Below are 26,725 nucleotides of genomic sequence, written 5' to 3' on the forward strand. Positions count from 1 at the left end.
TAGAAGCTCCTTTGTGTGGATTGATGTGCAGCTTCCCCTGACTGATACGTTTTAATGAGCTCTTCTCTGATTGGTTGGAGTGATGCAACGATGAACCAATCACTTATTTTATATTAAATATTTGTAATTAATTGTCCTCATTTACATTTTGTATAAATCCATTTTCACTTTGACATTAATTGGCTCTTCGTATTTTTTGGTAAAAAATAAAAATAAAAAAAACGGTCGAGTTCTGTTGATCATGATTGATTAATAAAAACAATAAAAAGTGTAAAAATGGGTGAATACGTTTTATATGCTCAACATTGTGTTTGTGTGACATCATTTACAAGATAGCAGGGAATATTTAATGTATTTAAATGACTTTTCTGATCCGTGTTTTTACAATAGCTATTCAGGTTCAGAACAGAACTTGAACAGAACCTGAACAGAACCATCAGAAAGAGTCCAGTGAAGCTCCTGAAGGAAACCAGTCACATTTAGGTTGTGGGCTTAAACATGAACATTTCCATAAATACATCAACACGTTGTTTTTTCTGCAGAGGAGAAACCTGAAGGCAGGAGGGTCCAGAACCAGAGACGGACGGATAAAAGTAGAAACTGGAAGCGATGATACCTGATGATTAATGATGAGCTAACGGTCCGTTACAGCCGCTCAGCCTCTGAAGTGATGCAGTTACTGCGTCGATTGGTGGAACAGTTTTTATCTTACAGGTTGAAGGTTTTCTGTTGTTTCTCCCTCTGCATGTCAGTGATCTCTCTGGGTACTCCGACTTCCTCACAGTCCAAAAACAGGACTGAGATTAATTGGCTTGATGGATTAATTGATCAGGTCTTTATCAGATCAAACAGATGCTGTGGGTAACAAGAAGCCGCGTTTCAGGCGTTCAGCCGACAGAACCAAGCTGGTCTTGTTAAATCCTGAATCATCGGATTACCAAACCTTCCTGAGCTGAGATTATGCTTAGAGATTATGTGCTTTTGTTTAACTTGGAATGTCTTATTTTCAGTGTTTAATCTCAGATTGTGGGAATAACCATAGCAACCAGTATTTCTTAGATTTTTACTCTGTTTATCCCAGACAAAATCTCATTCCAAAGAAGGTTCCTGCCTTTCAAGCAGACATTTTTTCTTCACATTGGTTTGTAATCACCCATAATCATGAATCATTGATCGTTTGGATCTGTGTGGTTCTGGAGGTTCTGCCCATGTTCGGTCTGCTCTTTGCAGAAATGCTGCGGTTTTGCTCCTCTGATGCTGGATCTGCTCTCTGCGTTTCTTCTGTGGTTTTTATGAGTTTTACAGTCAGATGCTGTTGCTTCCACACCAGATCAGGAAACACAAACGTTATTCTCTCTGTTTTTGCTGCAGGCAGCTTCACTCCTCACTCTGTCACAGCTGGAGCATCAAAACAAACCTCATAACACTGAAAGAGGGAAGCTGAAGAATTTGGATTCATGCAGAGGTTGCATTGGCATGTTTTTAGTTTAATATAAAATTCTTGATTTGATTGAAATGCATAATGTTGCCAGGCGTATTTGGTTAAAGAATCCATCAATTCTGATCGATATGAACGTCTCCGGACTGAAACAGAGGACACAAATATCCGCTGGGTTGAATCTGACTGAAAAGGGAGCGTTAGAGGAGGAAGAACCGGCCGGACGGGTGGGTTGCACCACCTCCAGGTTGTGAAACAGAAAGCGGGGAGCTGCCAGGTTTTGCTTTTCAGACTGAACAGAACTTCCAGAGGATTTTCACCCAAAGACACAAACATCAGCTCATACAGAAAAAGAAATCACTTTAAGGCAACAGATGGCTTTTCTGATTCACTTTCCTTTTGTGTATTTTTTAAAACATATCTTTGGCTGTTGAGTAAATATTAATATTAATACAGTAATTATGTTTTCCATCCTGCTCACTGTGTGGTGGAGCTTATCCTTCACCATCCGTTTGTTGTATTTGTGGTTTCTGAACTTTCAGCCCTGCATTAAACTGATCACAGATCAGATCAGAGATAAACTGCTGGAGTGAAAACTGAACTCCTGGGTTGATTCCGGCTGCGCAGGTCGAGCCGGCAGCAGATTACTGCGGACTGAGGTGTGGATTATTTGTTGTTATGGCATCTGAAGGCTCCAACCTCAGCTCTGAGTCTGTCTCATGTCTGCGTGTTTGTGGATCAATCTGCCCAACTTAAAAACTCCATCCACTTTCCCGTCCTGAAACCGCAGCTCCCGCCGTGGCGCAACGCTCCACACACACACAGAGAAATTCTGACTTCTCTTTCCTCTGCGGCGCACTGCTGCAGCTGCGGCCTCTCTCCGCTCACTCTGTGACATAACTGGAGTTTCCCTTCTGCAAGAGCAGCCGCCACTGCATAAATACTACGAGGCGTGCTGGCAGAAGTTCATTCTAACCCAAAGACAGGCGTAAGCAGAGAGGGCTGCCGGCTCCAGCAGACTGCCAAGTGTTTCAGTCGGACACCAGAGGATGACGGGATACAAAATCACAGCGGGTGACGTGGAGGCCGGGCCTCAGGACAGGATGGAGGTCCTGGTGCAGAAGAAGTCGTCCACAGGGTGGCTGTGGAAGGTGCTGGCGGTGCTGCTCTTACTGGCGCTTTGCCTTGGAGGCGCCCGGCTCTACGTTTGGTACCAGCTCGAAAGATCACATTCAACAGTAAGGAGATCCTCCTGAATGTCTGGGTTTAATCTGAAGTCTGGTTTCACCTCTGGAGCATGTTTTTAATCAATGTTTCCTCTCCTCCAGACGCAGGCAGGACACACAGCAGCACCAATCAGAATGGACTCTGACGAGGCAGCAGGTGAGCATCAGCTGGTGTTTATTCACATGAAGACAGAAAGCTTCTGTTAAAGATCACCTGAGCTCATATTTGTCTTCTCCTCCTCAGGTGCTCACTCCACGCTGAAAGAAATGAGCAAAAAGGCAAAAGCAGCCATTCATCTAGAAGGTGAGTCCCGGCCGGCTGCAACCCAGAGCTCCCAGACGTTTTATTGAAGGAAGAGTTTCACTCCTTCAACATGTTTTTACAAAAGTTAACGTAAAAATTAGTCATTAGAAAAATTACTCATGGAAAAATAAAGTCTAATGAAGTACTGATGACTGACCAAAACATCATTTAATGTTTAAAAATGACATCAGATGGACCAAAACATGGAGTTATGTGGGAATTTTGATATTTTCAGGCTCAAAATTAAAATAATTGATATGAATAACTACAAAATCAGGAAAAACAAACATTTTTCAAAATCACAAAATCTTACCAGGCATCTCTGGTCTAGTTTCCAGTGCAAATATCTGAGTTTTTTCAGGAAGATACAGGAGTTTGTTTTAAATGAATAATTATTTGATATTTATAAAGACGTTCTAGTTCCACTGGGAGATTATTTCACTCATAATAAGACATAAGTGAAATAATCCATCAGTGGAAGCAGAACTTTTTATTCAAGATTAAGAAATGATTTACCTAAAATAAGCTCTTATGTTTTACCAAGCGGACTGAGATGTTTGCACTAAAACTAGACAGAAATATTTGGTAATATTTGATGTTTTTGCAGTGTTGACCCACCTGCGGCTCCAAGGCAGAGATTTAACTTGTGAATCTTTTCAGGTCATTACGACGAAAATAGCAACGCGACGGCCGTGGAGTGGCGCGACCGCGTGGGCCAGGCCTTCTCTCAGGGCGGTTTCCGTCTCCATAACAACCAGATCATCATCCCAGAGAGCGGCCTGTACTTCGTCTACAGCCAGGTGTCCTTCCGGGTGTCCCGGTCCAGCGACCAGGAGGACGAGTGGCGCCCGCCGTCCCTCAGCCACCGCGTCCGCAGGATGTCTCAGGCCATCGGAACCAAGGTGTCCCTACTGAGCGCCGTGAGGTCGGCCTGCCAGAACGTCCAGGAGGACGGCGAGCGGTCGGGCCACGGCTGCTACAGCACCATCTACCTGGGCGCCGTGTTCCAGCTGGACAAAGGGGACACGCTGGAGACGGAGACCAACCAGCTGAAGGAGCTGGACACGGACGAGGGCAAGACCTTCTTTGGCGTGTTCGCGCTTTGAGCCACTGCTGTGATACTAAGAGACTGATCCTGGACAGGGTTTAAAAAAATGCACATTTTTATACTTTTATTCAGTCTGAAGGTGATGTAGAAATGCTAACATCTCCATGGAGATGGAACTAGACTTTATGAACTGTAACAGTTTGAAACTTTATCTCTGTTTTAGGCACTTTTTGACTTTATTTATGTTGATCTCAGATTGTAAGACTAGACTTCTGCTGTAGCAGATTGAAGTGTATTTCTCCACTATTTACATTTATGTATTTATTTATATTTATTGGTATTTAAATTTGTGGGATTTTTGGTTTAATATTATATTTAATATGAATAAAAATGCAGAAAAATTAACAAAAACTGAAGTAGATTTCTGAGACTTGAGAGAGACTTGAAGCTGAGTTGGAAGTTCCAGTTTGCACGCACACACACACACACACACGCACACGCACACACACACGCACACACACGCACACACACACACACACCCTCTCTCTCAAACACACATACTCTCTTAAACACACACACACTCACACAAAGTTGGCAAAAGTTGTTTGAAATTCCTCCCCAGCCAGCAGATACTTCCTTTGTTAGCTCACAGCAGCGGAGGGGAATTTCCTGCTCGTTTTCAGTGACCCACTGACTGCTGTGTCAGGTGGAGGCCCGCAGAAGTCTCAGCCCAGATCGGGTTTTCCCCGGTGACGCCCCCTCACAACCCACACACACACACACACACACACACACACACACACGCAGTCACACACCCTGCAACCTTCCTCCTCTCCTCAGCCACCATTACCACACACTCTGCCTTCAATCAGCTGGAAACTGAGACGACACGGGAAGCTGTTTTCTGTGTGTGTGTGTGTGTGTGTGTGTGTGTGTGTGTGTGTGTTGTGGGATCATGGGACTACACCACAGCTGGTTTGCATCACACCACCATCATCTAAAAACACACTTGAACACTAACAGTGGCAGCAGTGGGAGCGATTTGTCTGCGTTTGCGCCCATCGTCCCGGTAATGAGGCTGAAAACAAACCCAACTTTCTGCTTAATGAGCTCTTCCTTTTGTTCCCACTGTGGAGGCATCCAGAAAAATGCCTCCACACAAACACTGTTGACCTCAAATGATAAACCCCTGGAAAGGTCTCAGGAAGTCAGAAAACAGACATCTGGTGACCCCTAGTGGAGCCACAGGAGACGGCTTGTCCAGTGAAAAAACTATTTATTCATATTACCACATATTAGCATACACATACTCTGAAATATATTAACATTTAAGATCTTTAGATATAGTGTGTACAAATATCCCCAAATCCATGTTTATTAGCATACATGTGCAGGATAATAGAACATTTCTTGTGGTTTGCTGCATTCGTATGTTACACAATCCGACCCTCTGAGCTAAAACTGTAAAACTGAACGTTCATCATCGTTTGGGCTAAAGTGCAGATTCACAGCCAGCAGCTGGAGAATATCTGATGAACTAGTTTTACCTGCGGATGGAGCTTATTGGTCGTTCCTTCAGAATAAAACAGATTCTCTTCCTTCATCTTTAACTTTGACACGTTTGCAAAACATTCAAGGACAAAAAGGAAAAAAACTGAAATTATTTATGAACATCTTCATAAAATTAGAAAAAGCTCACAAAGATGAAGTGCAACAGAAATCATGCGTTTATTCACAAAGCTTTGCAAAAAGTTCTCACACCCCACTGACTTTCCCTTTATGTTCCCACAGACCTCAGGCAGCTTTTTAGGATTTCATGGCCAGCAGAAAGTAGTGCAGAGTTGTGAGAAGTTGCCATGGCAACCATTAGTCGGCAATTTGCCACATAAGGGAAACAGAACAAAGAAGAAGCTCCTTCAGTCGACGTTTTACACTACATGTCGCCTATGGTTGGCATGGTGGTGGCAGCATCATGCTATGTGGACAGATGAAGCTAAATCCGGACAGTCCAGGAAGAAAACCTGAGCTTCACCTGAATTCTACAAGCTATTCACGCACAGGTGCTCTTTACACTGGCATGCCGCACTTTTCAGATCTAAACCAGTTAGAAAAAAACAAAATTTTCCTTGCACTTGAAAATTTGGACTACTTTGTTTTGATCTCTCAGATAAAGTCCCAGTAAAACAAGATGAAGCTAAAATGTGAAAATGTTCAGGGGTGTGAGACGTTTAGCAAGGTGCTGCTGATTTATGATTATTATCTTCTATATTCTGCAGTAAGAGAGCAAACTAAGCTGAAGCCAAGAAAATGTCAAGCCGCTTAAACATTTCATTTAGATTTTTAAATCAGGTGAATAAACACGTTTAGAGTCTTCGGCTCACTTAAAGGCCGTTTCAGGAGGAGTTTTTCCTGCTGTTGAATCTAAAACTGCATCTTTCTGACATCAAGCTGAGATCAACAGCAGTCAAACGTTAATCTGGATTCAGAATAATTCACCAAACGTTTTTCTGCTGCTGAACTGTTGACCCAGACCTGAATGACCAATTTACAACATGACAGGGGTCAAAGGTCAGTTACAGTATTTTATATCCTGAAGGTTGTGTGAACCTCTGAAGACAAGTCCTGGGATGTTTACTGAGCTCAGACAATAAACGAGAAACTTCAGCTGCATAAAAATGTGTCGGTGGAAGCGCTTCAGGAACGATGCGTTCAGGACGGTGTGGGAGATGTTAGTGTTTTCAAATCCATCAAAGTGGGCGGAGCTACGAGACACAACCCAGTGATCAGGACGAGAACCTGCAGAGGTTCTGGTGACCTGCAGAGGTTCTGGTCTGTCCAGAACCAGCGGCGGTTCTGGTCTGTCCAGAACCAGCGGTTCTGCCGTCAGCCCCTCGCTCCTCCTCACCTCTGCAGTCAGTCTCTCTCTCAGTCGTCCTTTTAAAGTCACGTTATGTAAAAAATCAACTGGGTTTAAAAATGAAAAAAACAAAAACATAATTAAAACCAAATTATGTAATAATTGATGCAAAACTTATTAAAATCCGTGCAATACTTTCTGCCGCATTATGTAATGATATTATTAGATTATGAAACGATTATTAAAAAATATGGGGGTAGCATTTTTTATAAATGATGATTTAATAATGTGGCATATTATGTAATAAACTGTTTGTGTTCTTCCTAATCATCATATTTCTAATAATCATATTGTAGATCATATCTGCATTTACATTGAAACTTTGGCCAATAAATGCAGCTTTTGGTCCAGAACCTTCAGGATTAACCAACATGTTGTTCAACTTAAAATATTTTATTAGATTGTGTCGATTATTAGGAAGCATGATTTTAATGATGTTTTATTACAATTGAACGTCTGATCTTTTTACATTATTACATAATGTGGTGTTGCAGTTGGAGCAGAGACTCGCTCCACGGCGTGTTCACATGAGAAATAAATCACATGTGAAACGCCAGGCTCACTGTTCCACCTCCTGACTCACCACCAGGGGGCGTCACTGAGTGACATAAAGCAAAAGGAGAATTCAACTGCAGTAGCCACCTTTCCACCCAAAGAGGGCAGCACTGACACAGTTTTAGGCTTAATTTGCAGAATTAAAGAAATTTACACAGAAACCTAAATATAGAAACTTTAAGGACCAATTCAGAAAGTTTATCTGCAAAAATAAAAGTTGATTTTACTCTAAGGTGAGATGATGCAAGAGTCGAAGCTTTGTTGAAAAAGTAAAGATGTTCTGTATCAGTTCCTCTGGTTTACGCATCAGAACAAAGAAACTTTTGTGTTTGGTACACAGAGCATCATCCCTCCACCACCGTGCTGGTCAGTCGGTAGGATGTGTCCATCAGGAGCCTCCAGTCGGCCCTGATGTTCAGGTTTCTCCGACTGGTTGAGGAGAATTAGGTTTTTGTGGTTTGTACGTTTATCGTCTGACCTCAGGGTGAACTTACGACCTTCCACCCCTGGGAAGGTCAGCAGCTGTCCTACATGTCCTCCACAGGGGAATGAGGTTTCTGCCTGCAGCATGTTGGACTTCAGAGAGACACACATTGATGAGCAGGATGTCTCTGTTCTGTTGCGTAAACCTGAACTGAAGGAAGTTCAGTTTCTTCCATCATTTACAGATTATGATTGGATCCTATCCGCTGATTTGTTCCTGATCTTGATGTCAGGAAACAACAAGCTGCACATCCCTCATGAGGCTTTAATGAAGCAGGAAGTTTCTCGTTTGTCTGATTTTAAAACACCAGAACCGGGGCAGAAACTCAGCAGGATGTGAGACTGTGTGTGTTTTCATAACTGAACAATCTTAGATCACAAGAAATTAAAAATCCCCAAGAAAAAAACATGAAAAACTAATGAAGGTTCAGAAATATCCCAGTTCATCTCTTCTGCTCTGCATTTATCGTCAAGGTTTATATTGAAACGCAGTCTGGACAACAGACATCCACACATGCTGACCCCTGACCTTTAGGGTATGGCTAATAAATAAATCACATGACAACTTTTGGATAAACGCCGCGTTCCCGGGAACGTTGAATAAAATCTGTACATTGCTTTTATCAGTCCGTAGCTTTCAGTTTTCTCCTGAAAAGTGAACAAAGAATCAGACGACACCTCCATGACAAACAGATCAAATATTACAGAACGATAAAAACCATCTACTGCATGAGGAACAAACCAGACAGAGACGAAATCGCAGAAAAACACAAACACGCACGTTTTTCCAAGAACATCCCCGTCTCCGTGGAGAGCGTGAACGTTCAGACGACCTCTGACCTCTGAAGGTCAGAGACGCTGGCTGCGGCTGCCATGTGTGCTTCGTTTCTGGGTTTGGATGCAGAACGGTGAGGACGGGTGTTGACCTGTGGACTCCTGCCCAGCAGAGTGACCGTCTCAGTCGTGTCCCGTTTGTGTTTTGTGTGTCCACCACCCCCTCACCCCCAGCCCCACCCTGATCCCCCCGGTGTCCCCTCGCCTCACCGCCTACTTGTAGAGCAGCGGGATCTGGCTGTTGTGACAGTGGTTGCGGCTCATCTTGCTGTCCGCCGGGTAGAGGCTGGACGAGTTGGAGAAGGATGGCGGCAGGGAGTGATTGTCCGCGGTGGGGTTGGGGTATCCCGGAGGGGGAAGCAGCGACTTGGGATCGGTCTGGGACGCGGGCGGCGGGGCGTTGTGGTTCTGATTCTGGCCTGAGGTGGGTTGGCGGCGGTTGCGTATTGCCTGACGCTCGGCCAGCTGGTTGCGAAGTGCAGACACCCTCTCTTCTTTCTAGAAAACCCGATGACAGGAGAGCTTTAGTCTTCTAGCGACTGCAGAGTACTTTGTCTGCTCACTTTTATTCTGTCCAAGTCACAAAGCATTAACGTAAACTACCTGTTAAACACACCAACAAAAGGAACAATACAACCACAGAGGGCAAGACGCAGCAACAACAGGCAACCACAACGGGCACAATGGACTTTATCCTAAACCAGAACTGGAATTTCATATGAAAACAACATTTGTGCTAAAATAAAAGCGATTATGAATTTGGTGGAATAATTACATTTTAACATAACCCCCATTGTGGTTTTTGCTTCTGTGTTGGGGATTGTTGCATTGCGTGCTGTGTATATTACAACCGTTTCTTTAATGGTTCAAAAAGAGATTTAATTGTAAAGTGTTGATTTTATTTTTGAACCATTTTAATACCTTATTTATTGTAAAGTGTTGATTGAAAGACCTTACACATGAGTTGCCCCATATGGGGTTTGAACTGATGACCTCAGCATTGCCAGCACGGTGCTCTAACCTGCTGAGCTAACTCACCTACCTTACAATCTATTGAGTTTCTATAGATTTAAGAACTTACATGATCTTACCACAATGAAGATTTGATAAAAGTGCTTATATTCTAATGTTTTTCAAAACAACATACATAATATTTTATTTTCCAGAGATTTTGTATTTTGAAGTGTTGATATTATTTTTAAACCATTATTTATTTTGAAGTGTTGATATTATCTTTGAACCATTTTTAATTTTCAAGTGTTGATTGTATTTCAGATATTTATTTTAACGTGTTAATTTTATTTTTGAGCCCTTTTTTATTGGTAAGTATTGATTTTATTTTATAGCCATTTAGCCAAGTCTCTGTAGAACCATTTGTCTCTGCTTCAATACATTTTTGATCCCAGGCTTAGTTTATGGACTGTAATGTGAAATTAGGCACAAGTCTGACAGTTTGTTCACCAAGTTACTGTGCTCTCTGAGAGGATCTGTAAGTATTTGACATTGTTCCATGCCCATCGTTGACATTAGTCACTAACAAAATGTGGATCATCTACCAGGAACACTGCAAAGAGCAGGAGTTCCTGTAGTGTAGTGGTTATCACGTTTGCTTTACATGCAAAAGGTCTCTGGTTCGAAATCAGAGAGAAACAGATTTTGCATGTTCTATTCATCACAGGTGTTTACTAAAGGTCAACAAGGGTCTGTGGTGTCATGGTGTGTACTCTGAATCAGGGCATCTGAGTGCAAGCCTCAGTTGTAATTTTCATATTGCGTCATCAACATCATCAACTTTGGAACCTCAAACTGAAACAAAGCAGAGAAGTTCAGTTCCTGTAGTGTAGTGGTTATCATGTTCGCTTTACACGCAAAAGGTCTCTGGTTCGAAACCAGACAGAAATGGTTTTTGTAGGTTATGCATCTCTTGGGGTGCAGTGAGACAATAAGAGCCTTCCTCTTTGGTGATGGTTCATTTGCTAATCGACTTCATTGTCGGCTTCTTTGAAATCGAAGCTACTTTACTTCAATTACCAATTGGAAGTTCTATGGTGTAATGCTCAAGGCCCGTGGGTCACATGTGGCCCCCCTGCATTTTATAGGCCGATGACTGACTTAAAATAGGTTTTGAGCACAAATTGACTACAAACTACATCTCCCACAATGCATTCCGATTGTTACCAGCTAACATTAGGGCTTCTCGCCACTAGACAGCAGCAGAGTCACCTCAAGCTGCTTATTGATTTTCCCAGCGAATAAAACTGAGACATCGACAAGCTAACATCAAAACGTCCAAGAAAAGAAAAATCGATTTACAAGTAAGACTGTGAATGAAGATGTGTGTGAGTTGGTGTCAGGGCGGCAGGTCGCGCTAGACGTTATCTTGACCGACAACATAAAAAAAAAAATCGGTCATGTACTATTTTTATCTGTGAAATTACAATCATATTAACATCGGCTATTTAGTCGCATTTTATGCGGTTTAGTTAATATTCACCGTGAATCCAGATGCCATCACAAATTAAACAGATAAATGCATCTACATTTTCTCGTAGTGACAAAAACCACTGACTGAGGCCCCAATAACTTTTAAGAAATTAAATTAAGCGACTTTACTTAAAATAGCATCACACTAAGAAGGCTCCATTTGTTAAAGCCGCTGGATGAGGTACTTCCAGCGGTTTCTCAGTCTTTGCAGCAGCGGAGCCGCGTCCGCAGTGGTTGAGCAGCGGACTGCGCATGTTACAGTCTAATTAACTTTTGCATTGTCATTTATTTCCTCAAGATAAACTACCGGCTCCTCAAATGGATTAACACGTTGCATTCTCTTTAGTTTTCTCCGGTCTGTAAGGGAGACTTGAATTTAACGCGCCATTTCAACCAAAGGTTTGTAATGCGCTTCCTAACGATTTTTTATTTGTAAGTATTGATTTTATTTTTTAACCATTTAGCCAAGTCTCTGTAGAACCATTTGTCTCTGCTAATAGCATCATCCATATATTTTTTGATCCCAGGCTTAGTTTATGGACTGAACAGACAGAAAGTTACCATTATACATTTTGAAATGTTGATTTTATTTTTGAACCATTTTTAATGGTTCAAAAAGACATTTTTTAATTGTAAAGTGTTGATTTTAGTTTTGAAGTATTGATTTTATTTTTGAACCCTTTATTTTGAAGTGTTGATTTTATTTTTGAACCCTTTATTTTGAAGTGTTGATTATATTTTTGAACCCTTTATTTTGAAGTGTTGATTTTATTTTTGAACCATTTTTTATTTTGTAGTATTGATTTTGTTTTTGAAACCTTATTTATTGTAAGGTGTTGATTGAAGGACCTTACACATGAGTTGCCCCATATGGGGTTTGAGCTGATGACCTCAGCATTGCCAGCACGGTGCTCTAACCTGCTGAGCTAACTCACCTACCTTACAAACTATTGAGTTTCCATAGATTTAAGAACTTATCTTACCACAATGAAGATTAGATAAAAGTGCTTATGTTCTGTTTTTCAAAACAACATACATAATATTTTATTTTCCAGAGATTTTGTATTTTGAAGTGTTTATTGTATTTTTAAACCATTATTTATTTTGAAGTGTTGATATTATTTTTGAACCATTTTTAATTTTCAAGTGTTGATTGTATTTCAGATATTTATTTTAACGTGTTAATTTTATTTTTGAGCCCTTTTCTATTTGTAAGTATTGATTTTATTTTATAGCCATTTAGCCAAGTCTCTGTAGAACCATTTGTCTCTGCTTCAATACATTTTTTGATCCCAGGCTTAGTTTATGGACTGTAATGTGAAATTAGGCACAAGTATAAGTCTGACAGTTTGTTCACCAAGTTACTGTGCTCTCTGAGAGGATCTGTAAGTATTTGACTTTGTTCCATGCCCATCGTTGACATTAGTCACCAACAAAATGTGGATCATCTACCAGGAACACTGCAAAGAGCAGGAGTTCCTGTAGTGTAGTGGTTATCACGTTTGCTTCACATGCAAAAGGTCTCTGGTTCGAAACCAGACAGAAACAGATTTTGCATGTTCTATTCATCACAGGTGTTTACTAAAGGTCAACAAGGTCCTGTGGTGTCATGGTCTGTACTCTGAATCCAGGCATATGAGTGCAAACCTCAGTTGAAATTTTCATGCGTTGCATCTCACATAATCAACTTTGGAACCTCAAACTGAAACAAAGCAGAGAAGTTCAGTTCCTGTAGTGTAGTGGTTATCACGTTTGCTTTACATGCAAAAGGTCTCTGGTTCGAAACCAGACAGAAATGGTGTTTGTATGTTATGCATCTCTTGGGGTGCAGTGAGACAATAAGAGCCTTCCTCTTTGGTGATGGTTCATTTGCTAATCGACTTCATTGTCGGCTTCTTTGAAATCAAAGCTTACAAAGCTTGTTAAAGCCGCTGGATGAGTTACTTCCAGCGGTTTCTAAGTCTCCGCATTATACATTTTAAACTGTTGATTGTATTTTTGAACCATTTTTAATTTTGAACAGTTGATTTTATTTTTTAACCAATTTTTAATGGTTCAAAAATACATTTTTTAATTGTAAAGTGTCTATTTTATTTTTGAACTATTTTTATTTGTAAGTATTGATTTTATTTTTGAACCATTTTTAATTCTGAAGTGTTGATTTTGTTTTTGAACGCCTATTTATTGTAAAGTGTTGATTGAAGGACCTTAGACATGAATTGTCCCATATGGGGATTGAACTAATGACCTCAGCATTACCAGCACAGTGCTCCAACCTGCTGAACTAACCTACCTTACAAACTGTTGGGTTTCCATGGATTTAAGAAGAACTTACATGATCTTACCACAGTGAAGATTTGATAAAAGTGCTTATATTCCAATGTTTTTCAAAAAAAAATGCTGGCCATGTGACTTGTTTTTATTATTTGCTTGCTCACCTTTAAACACTGATTTAAATATTGTAATTTTTAAACTGAGCAGTAATTTTACACCCAGGGAAACTCAAATGTAATATTTAAAACTTCAATACATAAAACCAGTTATTTAACAATATGAGGTGTTTAATTTATTTTTAACATTGTATTTTCATACATTTATGCTGGGGCTGCCCAAGTCTAGTTTTCCAGAGCTACCATCTGCAGCTTTAGATGGTTCCTTCTCTAACACACCTGGACCATTGACTCATTATAAGCCTCTACAGACCTGAATGAGGGAAGTCAACCTTTTGTCTGGGGTGTTTTAGTAAAGATCCACTCCTGATCTGTACCGTCAATGTGGCCCGTTGAGGGGGGCCAATATGCTGAAGTGGCCCTCGGTGAAATTGAGTTTGACACCCTTGGTTTAGCTTATCTCTGCTGTTTGGGGGAACAACCAATCAGCACAAAGAAAAATTAATGGCTCTCCTGGATTGGCTGCTTTGCTAACACCGGCGTGTCGGGTAGCGTTGCACCAAGCGATTACCTTGTGCACATTAGCACAACAAAAAAATTTCCAAACGATGTGGAGTAAATCTGCTAATCGACGGATGTCCACACCACGGTTCACCCAAATATTAGGTTTTAAATAATGCAGTTCGCTGTAACTTTCAGCCCGTTTGGGTCAGAACCTGATCACAGTATTCTGAGTTATACCTAAAACCCAACACTGTTCTGTAAATTCATCCAGAACCGGAAAACCCACAGAGAAACAAGAAGTTCTGATGGGAGAGTACAGCTAACCGCTGTTAGCTAGTTGCTAGATAACAGCGGTTCTGGTTGGGTTCTGGTTAAAGCTCCTTCACCTCCTGGATGATCTTCTGCAGCTCCCGGTTCTCCCGCTCCAGCTGCCTGGACTTCTCCTCGTCGTTGTTGTTGGTGGACGATCCGGTCTTCAGCGTGTCCTGTTGCTCTGACTGCCACTCGCCGCGGGTGATGAGGCGCCGCATCTGCACCGCCGAGCAAAGAGCAGGAGGGTCAGGAACCCAACCAAAGAAATGATGGACACAGCTGGGAAGTAACTAGTTACATTTACTCAGTTACATTTGTATGAGTAACCTTTTGGGGAAAAATACTTTTTGCTCCTTCTTACTTCTACTTCAGTAACTTTATTATGAAGTACTGCTACTCTTACTGGAGTAACATTTCTGGAAACCCTACTCAGTGTAACTTCAATAAATGAAGAACAAATGAATGTTTTAGTTTTATTTCATTTATAAATGCTTTTAGTGAAGTGATGTGTGCTGCAGCTAAATGTAAACAGTAAATAAACTAAATTAAACTCTTTATTTGGGTTTTTACCAAATATTTCTTTACTCTTAGCTGAATAATGATTTGCATGGAAACATTTATCTGAGTGAAAATATGTTGAAGTAGTGCTACTCTTAACTGAGGACGTTTTTTGGGACTCTGGCCCCTCTGATGATGGATCTGCTGATGGGATATTTCTTTCTAAATATCTGCACCAGTTTTTGTGAAGTCAGTTTTTCCTGCAGGTTTTCCTGGTTTCACAACTGTAAACTTGAGTTTGATGTAGTTTTGACTTGCTTCTGTTGCAGAAAGTCTTCTATGTCGTACCGTCTTTAAAGTTGTATTTTTTAGGCACAAAACTAGTTTTCTTTCCAATGCTTAACATTTCCCTCTTCACCTTGACATTGCAATACTATTTCTAACAAACAGGAAGACATGAAGAGAAAGATGCACTTCACTCACAATACTGAAATCTGAATTTTCATCCGCTCAGTCTGAACTTTGTTCTGACAGGTCTGACCTTCATTTTTACTCTACTGTGAGCGACTGACGGTTTGCCTCAGGCTATCAGGCTATCAGTCACCTTCGGTACAAAGAGCACCACCAGAGTGATGTAAGCAGAGAAGACGATGGCGAGCGAGGCGAAGGCGAAGGAGGCGTCTTGCTGCGAAGACAGGATCATCGTCACCGGCGCCGTGATCAGGCACAGCACCTGCACCAGTTAGAAACAAAGGACAGAATCGCATCCATAAAAGCATCAGGCATCTGTTTATCATTCCGGAGAGGAATCCCGAGTGAAAACAGCATTAAAAAGTCATGACCGAGGCGGCGGCCGGCGTCGGCGTCTCATCAGAACCTGAAGCTCACAGCTGAGCGGAGAGGAAGATGCTCCCCTGCAGACCCCATTAACTATTGACATCTTCATAAAACTGAAATGTGTGCATCATAACACTAAACACACACTTCTAACTTGTCTCTCATTGTGGGGCCGAGTGATGAAGCGAGCACACAGGCTGTTTTTATTGTCCTTATAAATTATTTGAAGTTAAACATAAATTTATTTTTTAATCAACAAATCAGCACAGTTAGGCGGATGCAGGCACTCATTAAAGAGCTTCTTTAATTCATTATTCAGTCCAGAAGAAGAAACATGTCTGAACAACACACAGCAGCCTGGTGTGAAAGTGGCTCTGAACTCCTCTGGAGTTAGAAGTGGCAGAAACCACTTATTGTTTTCAGACATTTTACATCCATTCCAAAGTCGCTCCATGTCAACCGTGTCAGGAAATGGCAGTGAGTGTTTCTCTAAAGTGGCTATGGAGAACATAATGGCACCTATTTCAGCTGAAAGTGCATCCTAGGTGCCTCCATTTAAGGTGATTCACTTGGTATCAGCCGCCCCTGAAAGATGTTTACGACAGACGGCTAGCTGCATTAACGCTCCCCTTCAGAAGCCAAATTGCTGCATTTTCCTGCAAAAGGCCGGAGCAGATCTATAGAAGGCGCGGTGCGTCCAGTTGCGTCCCGCTGTGCACATCCTGCTTATTATTTATGCTGAGGAATAAAGCCGAAGTGCTGCACTGTGTGCACAAGCAGCAACAGACCGCAGCACAATAGAAGTTGGATTTTATTGATGTTTGTTAACAAACGTCTTCAGAGATAACCGTGTCGTTGCGGCACAAAGCGGTAGTTTGCGCTGTGAGCTTAGCAGGAATCTGTTCCTTTGTTCTGCAGGAAAACTTCACAACAAGCTGCTGAAATCTGTTCCAACTTCCTGTTTGGCTCCAATCAGGAGCTTCAGCCTGTTTGTGCAGCGACAAGCAAAGTTTAGGCTACCTTTAGCTAACTCTGCCCTCTGCTCTGTTCAAGTCTTTGCTAGAGGTCAAGATAAATGTCTTCCATGAGAACGGACTGCAGAACGGTGATGAACCCACTGACAGATAAACTATGGCCATTTTGTGCTGTGAAGCAGTAAAAATGGCTCCTTATTGCTGCTGTATTGTTGCTCAAAGTGCTGCAGACTGCAGCAAAGCAGCGCAGCAGACAGGAGTTTCTGTTTGGACTCACGGCTACGTTGTAGATGGCCATCCCCACGGCTCGATGGTCATTGATCTTCTCCGTGGAGACAGACTTCGTCTCATAAGCCAGAAAAATACCCAGGAGCAGCAGCAGACCCTTGTAGCCATAAACCACGCCTAGCAGAAGATAAAGAACGGTTAGAGCAGGAAAACATGAAGTGAATAAATGTTATATGTCTCAGTTATTTTAAACAGATCAGTTTGTTCCACTCTGATATAGTGAAGTTTGAATGATTGAAAATGAAGTGAAGTTTGAATGAACTGATAAAACTGCATGAATACATTTAACTGTTTGAATAAACTGTTCAATAAAATATTAAAATACTAAAATATGTCACTAAGTCCATCAGAACGACTGTTTCAGGGGTAAATCCAGGTTTTTCCTCGTGTTCTGTGAAGGGTCATGTGAAGGTGACCTTCGCTGTTCCACCACAGCGTCATTAATCACCTCCTGCAGGAAATGATTCACAGAGTTTTAATCTACTAAGAAAAAAGATCCTCAGAAAGGCAGCAGGGTGAAACTTAAAGCATCTAAACCTGAATTTCTTCCACCAGATTTAGTCCAGCTGGTTTCGGGCATCCGAACGGCTTTGTTAGGTTTGGAAAGATGATTTTACTGTTTTTCTGCCAAATCCAGCAAAAATAAACTGATTAAAACAGACCATGTAAAAAAAGAAAGTACTTTTATCTATTAAACTTTTAAAATAATTAACTTCATTTTTTACAACTACATTTGAACATCTTCAATTGATTTCAAATGCAAATTCTGTACTAATGCTAACATGCTTATATATGCAAAAAAAAGTTTTAATTTTTTTTTTACCAAGATAAAGGAATTTAAAGGGATTATATTTAATGGATGTTCAAAATGCAAAACAAGACAACTGTGTGATAAAACACTTTTTTCATTTTTGAATCATTTTCATTTCAGTCTTAGGAAATCAGCGATCAGCAGTTTATTACTCTTTATACATGATAAATTCATAATGTCAACCATTAATGTTCGTTTCATTTCGCTGCTGTTTAATCAGTGGCCATTAACCAGCTGCACTTATTAGCAATTCAATGTTTTATAACGGATCAAATTGGAAAGTTTATGTTAGAATGTGTCAGAATGACTGAACTGATTTTGTGTTAAAAATCATTTTGATATTTTTGTTTGCCACATTGATAGATTTATTGTTAATCAGCATAATCTAAATAAGTAGCAGGAGCTGATGCTACATGCTAATGCTGTTCACTGACCTGGAAACAAAACCTGAGAATAAAAACCTTTTAAGAAAATTAAAAACCTTAAAAGGAAAAACTTGCACAGCTAATTGATTAAAGTGTTGTAATAATCAGACATGTTTATCCCATGTGAGAAGAAATGTCTGGTTTCCAGAGTCAGTGATGTTAGTAAATCCACAGGAACGGATTTCATCTCCTTCAGGCAGCAAGTCTGAGAAAACCTGAGAAATAAAGACGGCCGGTCTAACAGCTGCATTAAGGAAACACAACTAACTCATTTCCTTACTTTAGCATAAACTAACATTTATTTACAAATGAAACGACTAGAATAACTTAAGCAGGATTTCTGCAGCACTTTTTGTGTTTCAGTTCAGGATCCTGGAGCTTCTGCAAATTTTAACCTGGAGAAAAATTCTCCAATTAATTCACCAATCAAGGCCACTTTTACAAGATATAATAAAACAGCACTATTAAATTTGTTTTAGGAACGTCTGAGGTGTAATAAAAAAAAAAAACAGATTTGAAATGTGGCCAGAGGCAAATATAAAAAAGATGGGAGAAAAACGGCGAAGCGTTTAAGATAAGCGCTCCTCCGACTGCCCGCCGCTTCCTGATGCAGCCTGAAATTACTCCTCCATCTTTTCCTTCTGAGGGGGGAGCGACGGGGCATTGGCCCAGTTTGTGACCCACATTGTTTGAATTTCAGAACCATTTCTCTTTCATAAGCGCAGATACAAAATGCAGCAGAGACAGAGAGCTGGGGAAGAAACCAGGGTGAAAAGCCGGAGTGAAAGCTGGAATCAAACCCAACTGTGATGAGAGACACGTTTAATTCACTGTGAAAGGTCGTGACGTGTGTGTGTGCGTGTGTGTGCGTAGGTGTGTGTGTGTGTGACAAAGATACGAAGGGCGAGAGAAACGGTGGAGAGGAGAGGACAGATACCGAGCCACGTGTTCATCTTCTCAGAGCTGCAGTGCTCCAGCAGAGGCTGGATCAGGACGTCCAGGTCTTCTTTAGGAGCCTCCCTGGTGAACTTCTGCTCAAACGGCGGACAGGAAGGAGGAGGAGGAGAGAGGAGGAAGAGGAGGAGAGAGGAGGAAGAGGAGGAGAGAGGAGAGAGGAGGAAGAGGAAAGAGCAGGAAGGAGGAAGAGGAGAGAAAATAAACGATGAGACAGCAGCAGAAAAATTCAACATAAGCATGAAGCTGAGAGCTGCAGGGTCGATCCCGTCGAGTCGATCCCGTCGGGTCGATCCCGTCGAGTCGATCCCGTCGGGTCGATCCCGTCGAGTCGATCCCGTCGGGTCGATCCCGTCGAGTCGATCCCGTCGGGTCGATCCCGTCGGGTCGATCCCGTCGGGTCGATCCCGTCGGGTCGATCCCGTCGAGTCGATCCCGTCGAGTCGATCCCGTCGGGTCGATCGACCCACCGGGTCGATCCCGTCGAGTCGATCCCGTCGAGTCGATCCCGTCGGGTCGATCCCGGCGGGTCGATCCCATCGGGTCCAAAGGTTCCTCCCACCGCTCACACAGACAATACCAGACATCCAATACACAGGAAATATGAGATTGAGTCTGACTGGAGTAAAGCTTAGATTTATTCTCCCCCTGACAATCAGGCTGGGTGAATTCATCCAGTGTGACCCTAACCCACCATGTCAAATTAAACTAATTTATAGAGAAATATGTATTTGAAAACCAATAACCTGGTTCCATGTGTTCACACTCTAAACTAACACTTTCTGCAAAAACACAAAACTTATAAAGTATTTTAGTTTCCACTGCAAATATTTCAGTACAAAATGAGACAAAACTAACTTACACAGATAAATCAATAATTCCTAAATATTGATAAAGAAAAGTACTGGCAGATTATTCCACTTATGGAGAAAATATCTTAAAGCAGAACCTGCAGCTCCACAGGATCCAAACAGATATTAATTAATAATTTAAAATAATGCATTTTTTTAACATTAAAAATGTTTCTATTTCTATTGCAGGACTCGGAGCGTTTAGCTGTTTACTTTCTGATTTAAACTGTTTTCCTGGTTCAACCAAATTTGTTTGATTTATTAAACTGACATCAGTCCAAAATGAGTTTGTTTGATGGTTTCTGTTTTTTACAATCTGTTTCTTGATTTGAGGCCTTTGAATGTGGAAATGAGAACCGGCGCTCTGTCAGCCTCAGCGTCTCATTACTCAGAACCATGATCTCATCCGTCTCTCGTACTCTACCTCCACCGTGATGTGCAGAGGATCCACAATCTGCCAGATCATGAGCGACAGGAAGTCGATGGCCAGCAGCACTCCAACTGTTGCGTAGAGTTTCCACGGCTCCAAGGGTTGCTGCGTGAGTGGGAGCCAAAGACATGCACAAACACAAACACAAGAGTCATCACTATCCAAGGGCATCACGAGCCGCCCGGCAAACAAAGACAAACTACCCGGACAAACAACACGACAGGCGTCCTTGTGATTTCTGGATGACTGGGCACAAATTGTCTCTCTGGATGTGTGTCTTAGCCAGGCGGACGTGAGCATCCGACAGGATCCAAGGGAGCAGCAAGTGTCCGAGTGTGTGTGGCGTGTGTGTCTGCAGGCGACACACACAGCGCTGCAGTGGCTATATTTGTGCTGCCACCTGAAATCATCGTCTAAACACACAGAGACGACTCTGGTGTGGACTGTGTGGATCTGGAGCCGTGATGGAAGCAGAACAAGCAGGACTGGAAACAAGCTTCCTTCTTTTAATTCAACGGCTTACTCACAGCGGCCGCTCAAGCATGCGATGACTAAAACAGAGCGATAAAATAAAGGAGGAAACTCGTTTACAGCACTTCTCCTGAGCAGCAGGAGGAAAGCAGCCATTCTCCTCAGTTTGTGAAACTTTCTTTAAATAAGCGCGCTGAGCTCTCAGGAAAATTGCCCTTCTGCGGACATGAAGGGAGCTGAAAGTCAACCTGATTCGATGCGCTTTAGCTCCAGTAATAAACCCCTTAAGGTTGGATTTCTGCATGGAACTTTAATACCATCCATATTCATAAATACTCCATAAATGGCTTAATCTCTTATTCTTCTGCTTAGGTCCTAGAAATCTCCACAACACACTGCAGAGTCTCTCAGGAGCTCCAGGAGACACTGTGTTGGACACACACTTCAACATCTGCTTTGTACGTCCAGGAACAGCATCTGGAGCTGCATGTTTGTAGTTTTATGTCACGTTGTTGAATAAAGACGCTTCGCTATGGCGACACAGGCTCTGCAGCTCGGACATGCTCTCCTCCGCTGCCTCTGCCGCCTGCAGGCGGGATAATCCCTCCATGCTTCCAGCAGAGCAGCACAATTAAACTGCTGCTCAGCTGGCAGAGGCTATTTACATGTAGCTTGAGGCTATCGCCCAGCCAAAGCCAGACACCATGACTGAGCGGCTGAAGGTGACCAGAGCCGAGGCGACGGCTCATTTGATTTCAGTCAGATCATGTCCAACACGTTCAGTTCAAGGTGACAGCGGCGCATCATCATCATCATCATCCATCACTGTATTCTTGGCAAACAGGTGAGAAAGAGTTACAGAAAACCACCAGCTGGTGAGCTGCACTGGGGGCCGCAGTGCAAACTGCTAGCTAAACATTATTTACGTAAACCTTAAAACACTAAGCATTGTTTCGCTAGGCTAACACGCTACAACAAGTCTTTACTGGCAGCTAAGGCTAAAGTGGTAAAGCGCTAACTTCAACAACGTTGATTCTCACCATGAGTCAAAATGTGTGATCATTTCTTACAACGATCAGCAATAATTTCATTTTGACATTTCACATGTTTAATAATGTTCTGCTTACTTCCTGTTCTCTACTGGCCATTTTGTTCCAGTTTGTTTTTAATTACTGGGAAAAAAAAACAGGAGCGCAAGCGAAACAGGAAATTCAGAATAAGAGCATGAATATAGAGGTCCAACTACTTAAAAAAACTCTTAATAGATAACTAAAACTTTAAAAGGATGCAAAACTTTATTCAACTGAAAGATTACAAAACAGCCAAGTAAATTCGCACTTTAAATATATCCAGAAAACTGTATTTAAATGGGCTAAACGTTTTCAAAGTTAGCAAAAGTGCTAAACAAAAAGTTAGCTCCCCTGTTAGCGCATTAGCATAGGTGTCTGGAGGTGATGGACCGTTAATCCTTCAGGTTTTCCAAACTGGAATTTCACTTTTTTTGTGTTTCAACTCCAACATTTCATTGTAAAATTTAAAGTTTAGAATTAAATATTTTTCTAATGAGATGCTAAATTTACCAGCTGGTCAGCAACTTGTTGCTGAAGATTAGCAACAATAGACAGGCGACTAGCATAGCTGCGGTGATAAGTGGAACCACGTCGGTGCAGCAGGCTGCAGGCTCATCCATACCTTCTTCTTCTCCTTCTTCTCGTCCTTCTTGGTGAACAGGGTGTGGACCCACCAGATCTTGGTGAACATGCTGCCATAAGCCAGGCTGAAGCCGAGGCCGAGCAGCCACAGGCGGAACTGCAGGAGAAACATAAAAACCTTGTTTTTATTTTAAATTTCTCATTTATAGATGCAGCTGAGATTTAGTAAATGGGAACATAGTGGCAGAAAACGCTGAATAATTTATGAATTATTTAGTTTTTGTTGCAGGAAGGTACTGACCAGCGTTAGGAAGATATTTGAATGTATGAAGAAAACCAAACGTAAGCTGAAAATCATGTTCCTGATTTCTTGGATGCTTCTCTTTGCTTTGAAAGCAGCTCTTCATTCTCCACTTCCTGAGGGCGTCGTCTGGACCTTTTCCAGCGTGTTGGAAGGAGTTCTTGCATATGCTGAGCTTTTCTTGGCTCATTTTACCTCACTCTGACTGCCTCACACCAAAGGCTGACAAACCTCTAGCTAACCCGCAGTTTACCTCTGTAAACTAGTCAAACATTACTAGTCTGAGTTAGTTAATCTGAAAACTGACAAGCCAGACATTCAGAAGCAAAACATCAAGATCTGAGCAGCTGATGCACTGAAAAAACATAAAATATTACAAAATATTTCTGTCTGGTTTCTGGTGCAAATATATTAGTAAATATGAAATGAAGCAAAACTGAGCTAGACCAGTTTACTGAGCGACGCCGAGAACACGAACACGGCCAAAGAATTACACTTTTCACAGACGTGTCCAATCCGCCTTGAATTTGGACTGGGTCTAAATCCGGTTTGTGGGAACCTTTAAGCCTGGTTTAAACTTGATGCATTTATATTCCACACAGAAAACAGACATGTGGAATCTGCTCAAAACCCTTTTAGCAGCATTTATAACCTGCTTTGCTCATATTCTGCTAGACCTTTGGCCACAACAAACTTGGAAGTAAAAGTCACAGTTGTAACATGGTCAACATCTGTGAGCAAAGTCGTCTTTATGGTCTGAATTATGAAGGAGAGAGACTTTGGAAAACGCCATCAAGAGGAGATTCTGCTTGTCCGCCATGTTTTGTCACATGGAGCTGCAGAGAACGATGTCCATGCAGAGGACACATTTTGATTTTGTTGCAATGTCCGTTTCAGACAGGTTTAACGAAGGAAGTGACTGTTGAGTTGGTTGCCTTGGTTACGTCTAATCAGGGGATTTTATGTGCACCTGTTTACATGATCATTTTGATAAATAGTCCAGGTCATCAAGCCTGATACAGACAGGCAGAGGAGCTGAGTGGCAGCAGGAGGCGAAACGTTGAGGAGATGAGAGGAAGAGGAGATCCAGGGTCAAAGGTGAGAGTCGGAACAAAACATGAGAGAATAACTGGACAGGGACAAAGAGCCATGAAACCACAGAAATGGAAATCTCCCTTTTCGCCTCCGCAACACAAAGGCTCAACATGGGTGACACAGACACACTCCCACTCCTCATTAGAGCTGGGTTCCCGGCGCCGAGCTTTTCTGGCAGACAGGAAGTCACGGCTTCTGCGCCCAGAACCAAAATACTTTCAAAAAGGAAACAAACTCTAAACTTTTGCTACGTTTCATGTGTACATGCTCAGAATCACAAAGAGAGCTCCTCACAGGTCGGCAGGTTTCTGTCTGCTGCAGACTGAACGCTGCAGTTTTAATCAAAACTAATAGTTGTTACTGAAAAATGCAAAATTCTTCCAATGAAATGGTAACAACTGGCTTACAGCAGGCAAAAAAATGTACCACATACACCAGATTTAGGATAACGGAGAAGAAAATGGTGCAAAAACACATTTAACATTTATATATTCATATCAGAATAAACACTGGGCTTAAATTAAAGGCTCAAAGGTAATAAAATATACATGTGGCACTGTCAGTCACTACGGGGAACGGTGATATTTCAAACCGCTGACATAATTAAAACAAGACAAGACCAGATATCAATGAGCATATTTCAGGAACGTTGGCTTCAACTCTTCATGACCTCAATAATAAAACAGCATAATGTCCCTCACACGGCGCGCTGTCAAAGTAAAACGGATGATTAAATTGTTTTACTGACTGAACAGCAACTTTTTTACAAAACAGAACCGAAACAAAGCAGGACCTGATATCTAATGGCTGCAGTGCTAACTGGTTCATGCTAACGCTAACCTTTCATAGAGGTACCATTATTTTTAACCAGGTCTGCCTCATTAATTTATTTTTACATACTGAACCACAGTTCAAAAGCAGGGGCTAATTTTCACCAGTTAAATTTCAGTTTCAGGTTGAAGTTTTTTTTGGTCATTAGCAGAAGGATAAAAACAATCTGTTTAGTTCATGCTGCAGTTCTGTAACGATGACATTAGGAGCCGTTTTACCTCCCAGAGAGCAAACATGATAAACTGGAACTGTCCTCCAGGTTAGCAGCCTGGTCTTTAGAAAATAACACACTATGGATTAAATGTGTAGCAAAGCAAATGAAGAACAGCTGTAAAGGAACTGTTAGAACCATAACTGTGTTGACTTGGCTGGTTTTGCAATTTCCTTGCAATATAGTCAAATGAAAGACAGTATTTCTCCAATACTTAATGCTGCTGTAATGCGAGACGTTCCAGTGGAGCTCTGGTCCCTCAGCTATCTGGGTCACCTGATTTTCTGCATCCAATCAAGGAGTTTGTTTCTTCTTAGGCTTTACCCGATACGTTAATGCTTATCTGTGTGATAAAATGGATCCTCTTCTTGCTAAATGATCCACTTTGGCTGTTCCAGTGAGACAGACACGAAGCAGGTAAACACAAAGTAAGATGCATGTCCTGTAAGAAAGACTAGAAAAACTGTTTAAGATGGAAATGCTGGTCTGTTGCTAACCTGAAGTGAATGAGCAGAACTAAAACTGTGCTGAACCAGGACCACGTTGCTTAGAGGCGGATAAGTTTCAGTCATGCTGTTTTCTTCTCATTTTCTGCCTCTCACGTTTAAAAAGAATCATAACACACGTGTCCTAAAAACATAAAAACTTCATTATGACTTCCTTTAGGTGACGGCGATTCAGAAAAGGGGATTTTCACTGAACCGTTTCAGGTTAACAGCGAAAGGTGAGAAAAACAGAGAGCGTCCAGTGAGCAGCAGCTGCTCCTTGATTTCAGGAGCTGGAGCAGAATGATCAGGCTGAGTTCAGATGATAAAGAGGCAACAGCACCTCTAACAACCACTCATCAAACCCAGAGCTGCAGATTCGGTCCCTGCTGGGGAGGAACCTTGAAGCAGATGGCCTACAAAGACAGAGGACCCACCGGGTGCCGCTCCTGTCAGCTGGGAACGAAAACTGGGGCAACGGCTCACACTGGCTCAACAAGACTGGACAATAAGAGTTTAGAGAAAAATGCTGCCTGCTTTGATTAGCCTCAATTCTAGCTGCAAATTTCAGGCGGACGGGTCAGAATTCAGTGTAAAAACAACGAGTGTGGATCCATCCTGCTGGGCTCCAGCTGCACGATGCATCAGGTCAGAGTTCAAATCACCTTAATCTGGTTTCTGGCTCCACAGCTGGCTGCGCTAACCCTAAAACACTAATAATGAAGCATGAATATAAAAGTCTGCAAAACAGCCAAACAAATTAGAATCTATGGAGAAAGAATGAATTTAGGGGAAACTAAGTGGGCTAAACGATTTCACACTTAGCAAACAAACTAAACAGAAAAGTTAGCTCTGTGGGTTAGCAGAAGCGTGTCCACCACAGTCACCACGTCTTCATCAGTAGAAAACATTCAGGGTCTGGTGGAAGGACAGACTGACATCATGAATGTGCAACAATCAAATCTGCATGACAACAGAGGAACGTCTCCGAGTCGGATCTACGCTCGGCAGAACGAAGACGGTTCTGAAAGCAGAAGGGCAGAACTAAGAAGTGTGCAGGAACCGACCTGAAGAAGGATTTATATCAGAAAGAGAAGCCTGCTGTCTAATGAAAGG

The 26,725-nt window shown here is 41.8% G+C and overlaps 2 protein-coding genes and 1 non-coding gene across 4 annotated transcripts in view; 2 read left to right on the plus strand and 1 right to left on the minus strand.

The window, feature by feature from the left end:
- The first annotated feature begins 2,391 nt into the window (after positions 1–2,391).
- Positions 2,392–4,427, plus strand: tnfb (tumor necrosis factor b (TNF superfamily, member 2)). Its single transcript, XM_014991362.2, has 4 exons — positions 2,392–2,676; positions 2,767–2,821; positions 2,909–2,968; positions 3,629–4,427. Exons 1-4 carry the CDS (start codon positions 2,488–2,490, stop codon positions 4,072–4,074), a joined length of 750 nt encoding a protein of 249 aa, XP_014846848.1. The 5' UTR covers positions 2,392–2,487; the 3' UTR covers positions 4,075–4,427.
- Positions 4,428–5,272: 845 nt separating this feature from the next.
- Positions 5,273–26,725, minus strand: part of gabbr1a (gamma-aminobutyric acid (GABA) B receptor, 1a) — a 96,257-nt gene continuing 74,804 nt past the window's right edge. For both annotated transcript variants that reach the window (XM_014991415.2, XM_088014328.1), the window contains 7 exons: positions 22,727–22,843; positions 20,558–20,668; positions 19,266–19,359; positions 17,082–17,209; positions 15,598–15,726; positions 14,570–14,713; positions 5,273–9,303 (listed from right to left, as the gene is read on the minus strand). In XM_014991415.2, the coding sequence (XP_014846901.2) occupies positions 9,019–9,303; positions 14,570–14,713; positions 15,598–15,726; positions 17,082–17,209; positions 19,266–19,359; positions 20,558–20,668; positions 22,727–22,843 (1,008 nt within the window). In that variant the 3' untranslated portion in view covers positions 5,273–9,018. The remainder of the gene's footprint in view (positions 9,304–14,569; positions 14,714–15,597; positions 15,727–17,081; positions 17,210–19,265; positions 19,360–20,557; positions 20,669–22,726; positions 22,844–26,725) is intronic.
- trnav-cac (transfer RNA valine (anticodon CAC)) lies at positions 12,765–12,837 on the plus strand. Its single transcript has one exon. It is a non-coding gene; the product is annotated as a tRNA-Val (tRNA).

The sequence above is a fragment of the Poecilia mexicana genome, unplaced genomic scaffold (assembly GCF_051168715.1).
Source record: "Poecilia mexicana isolate PSO_F unplaced genomic scaffold, ASM5116871v1 scaffold_16, whole genome shotgun sequence".
Lineage (NCBI taxonomy): Eukaryota > Metazoa > Chordata > Actinopteri > Cyprinodontiformes > Poeciliidae > Poecilia > Poecilia mexicana.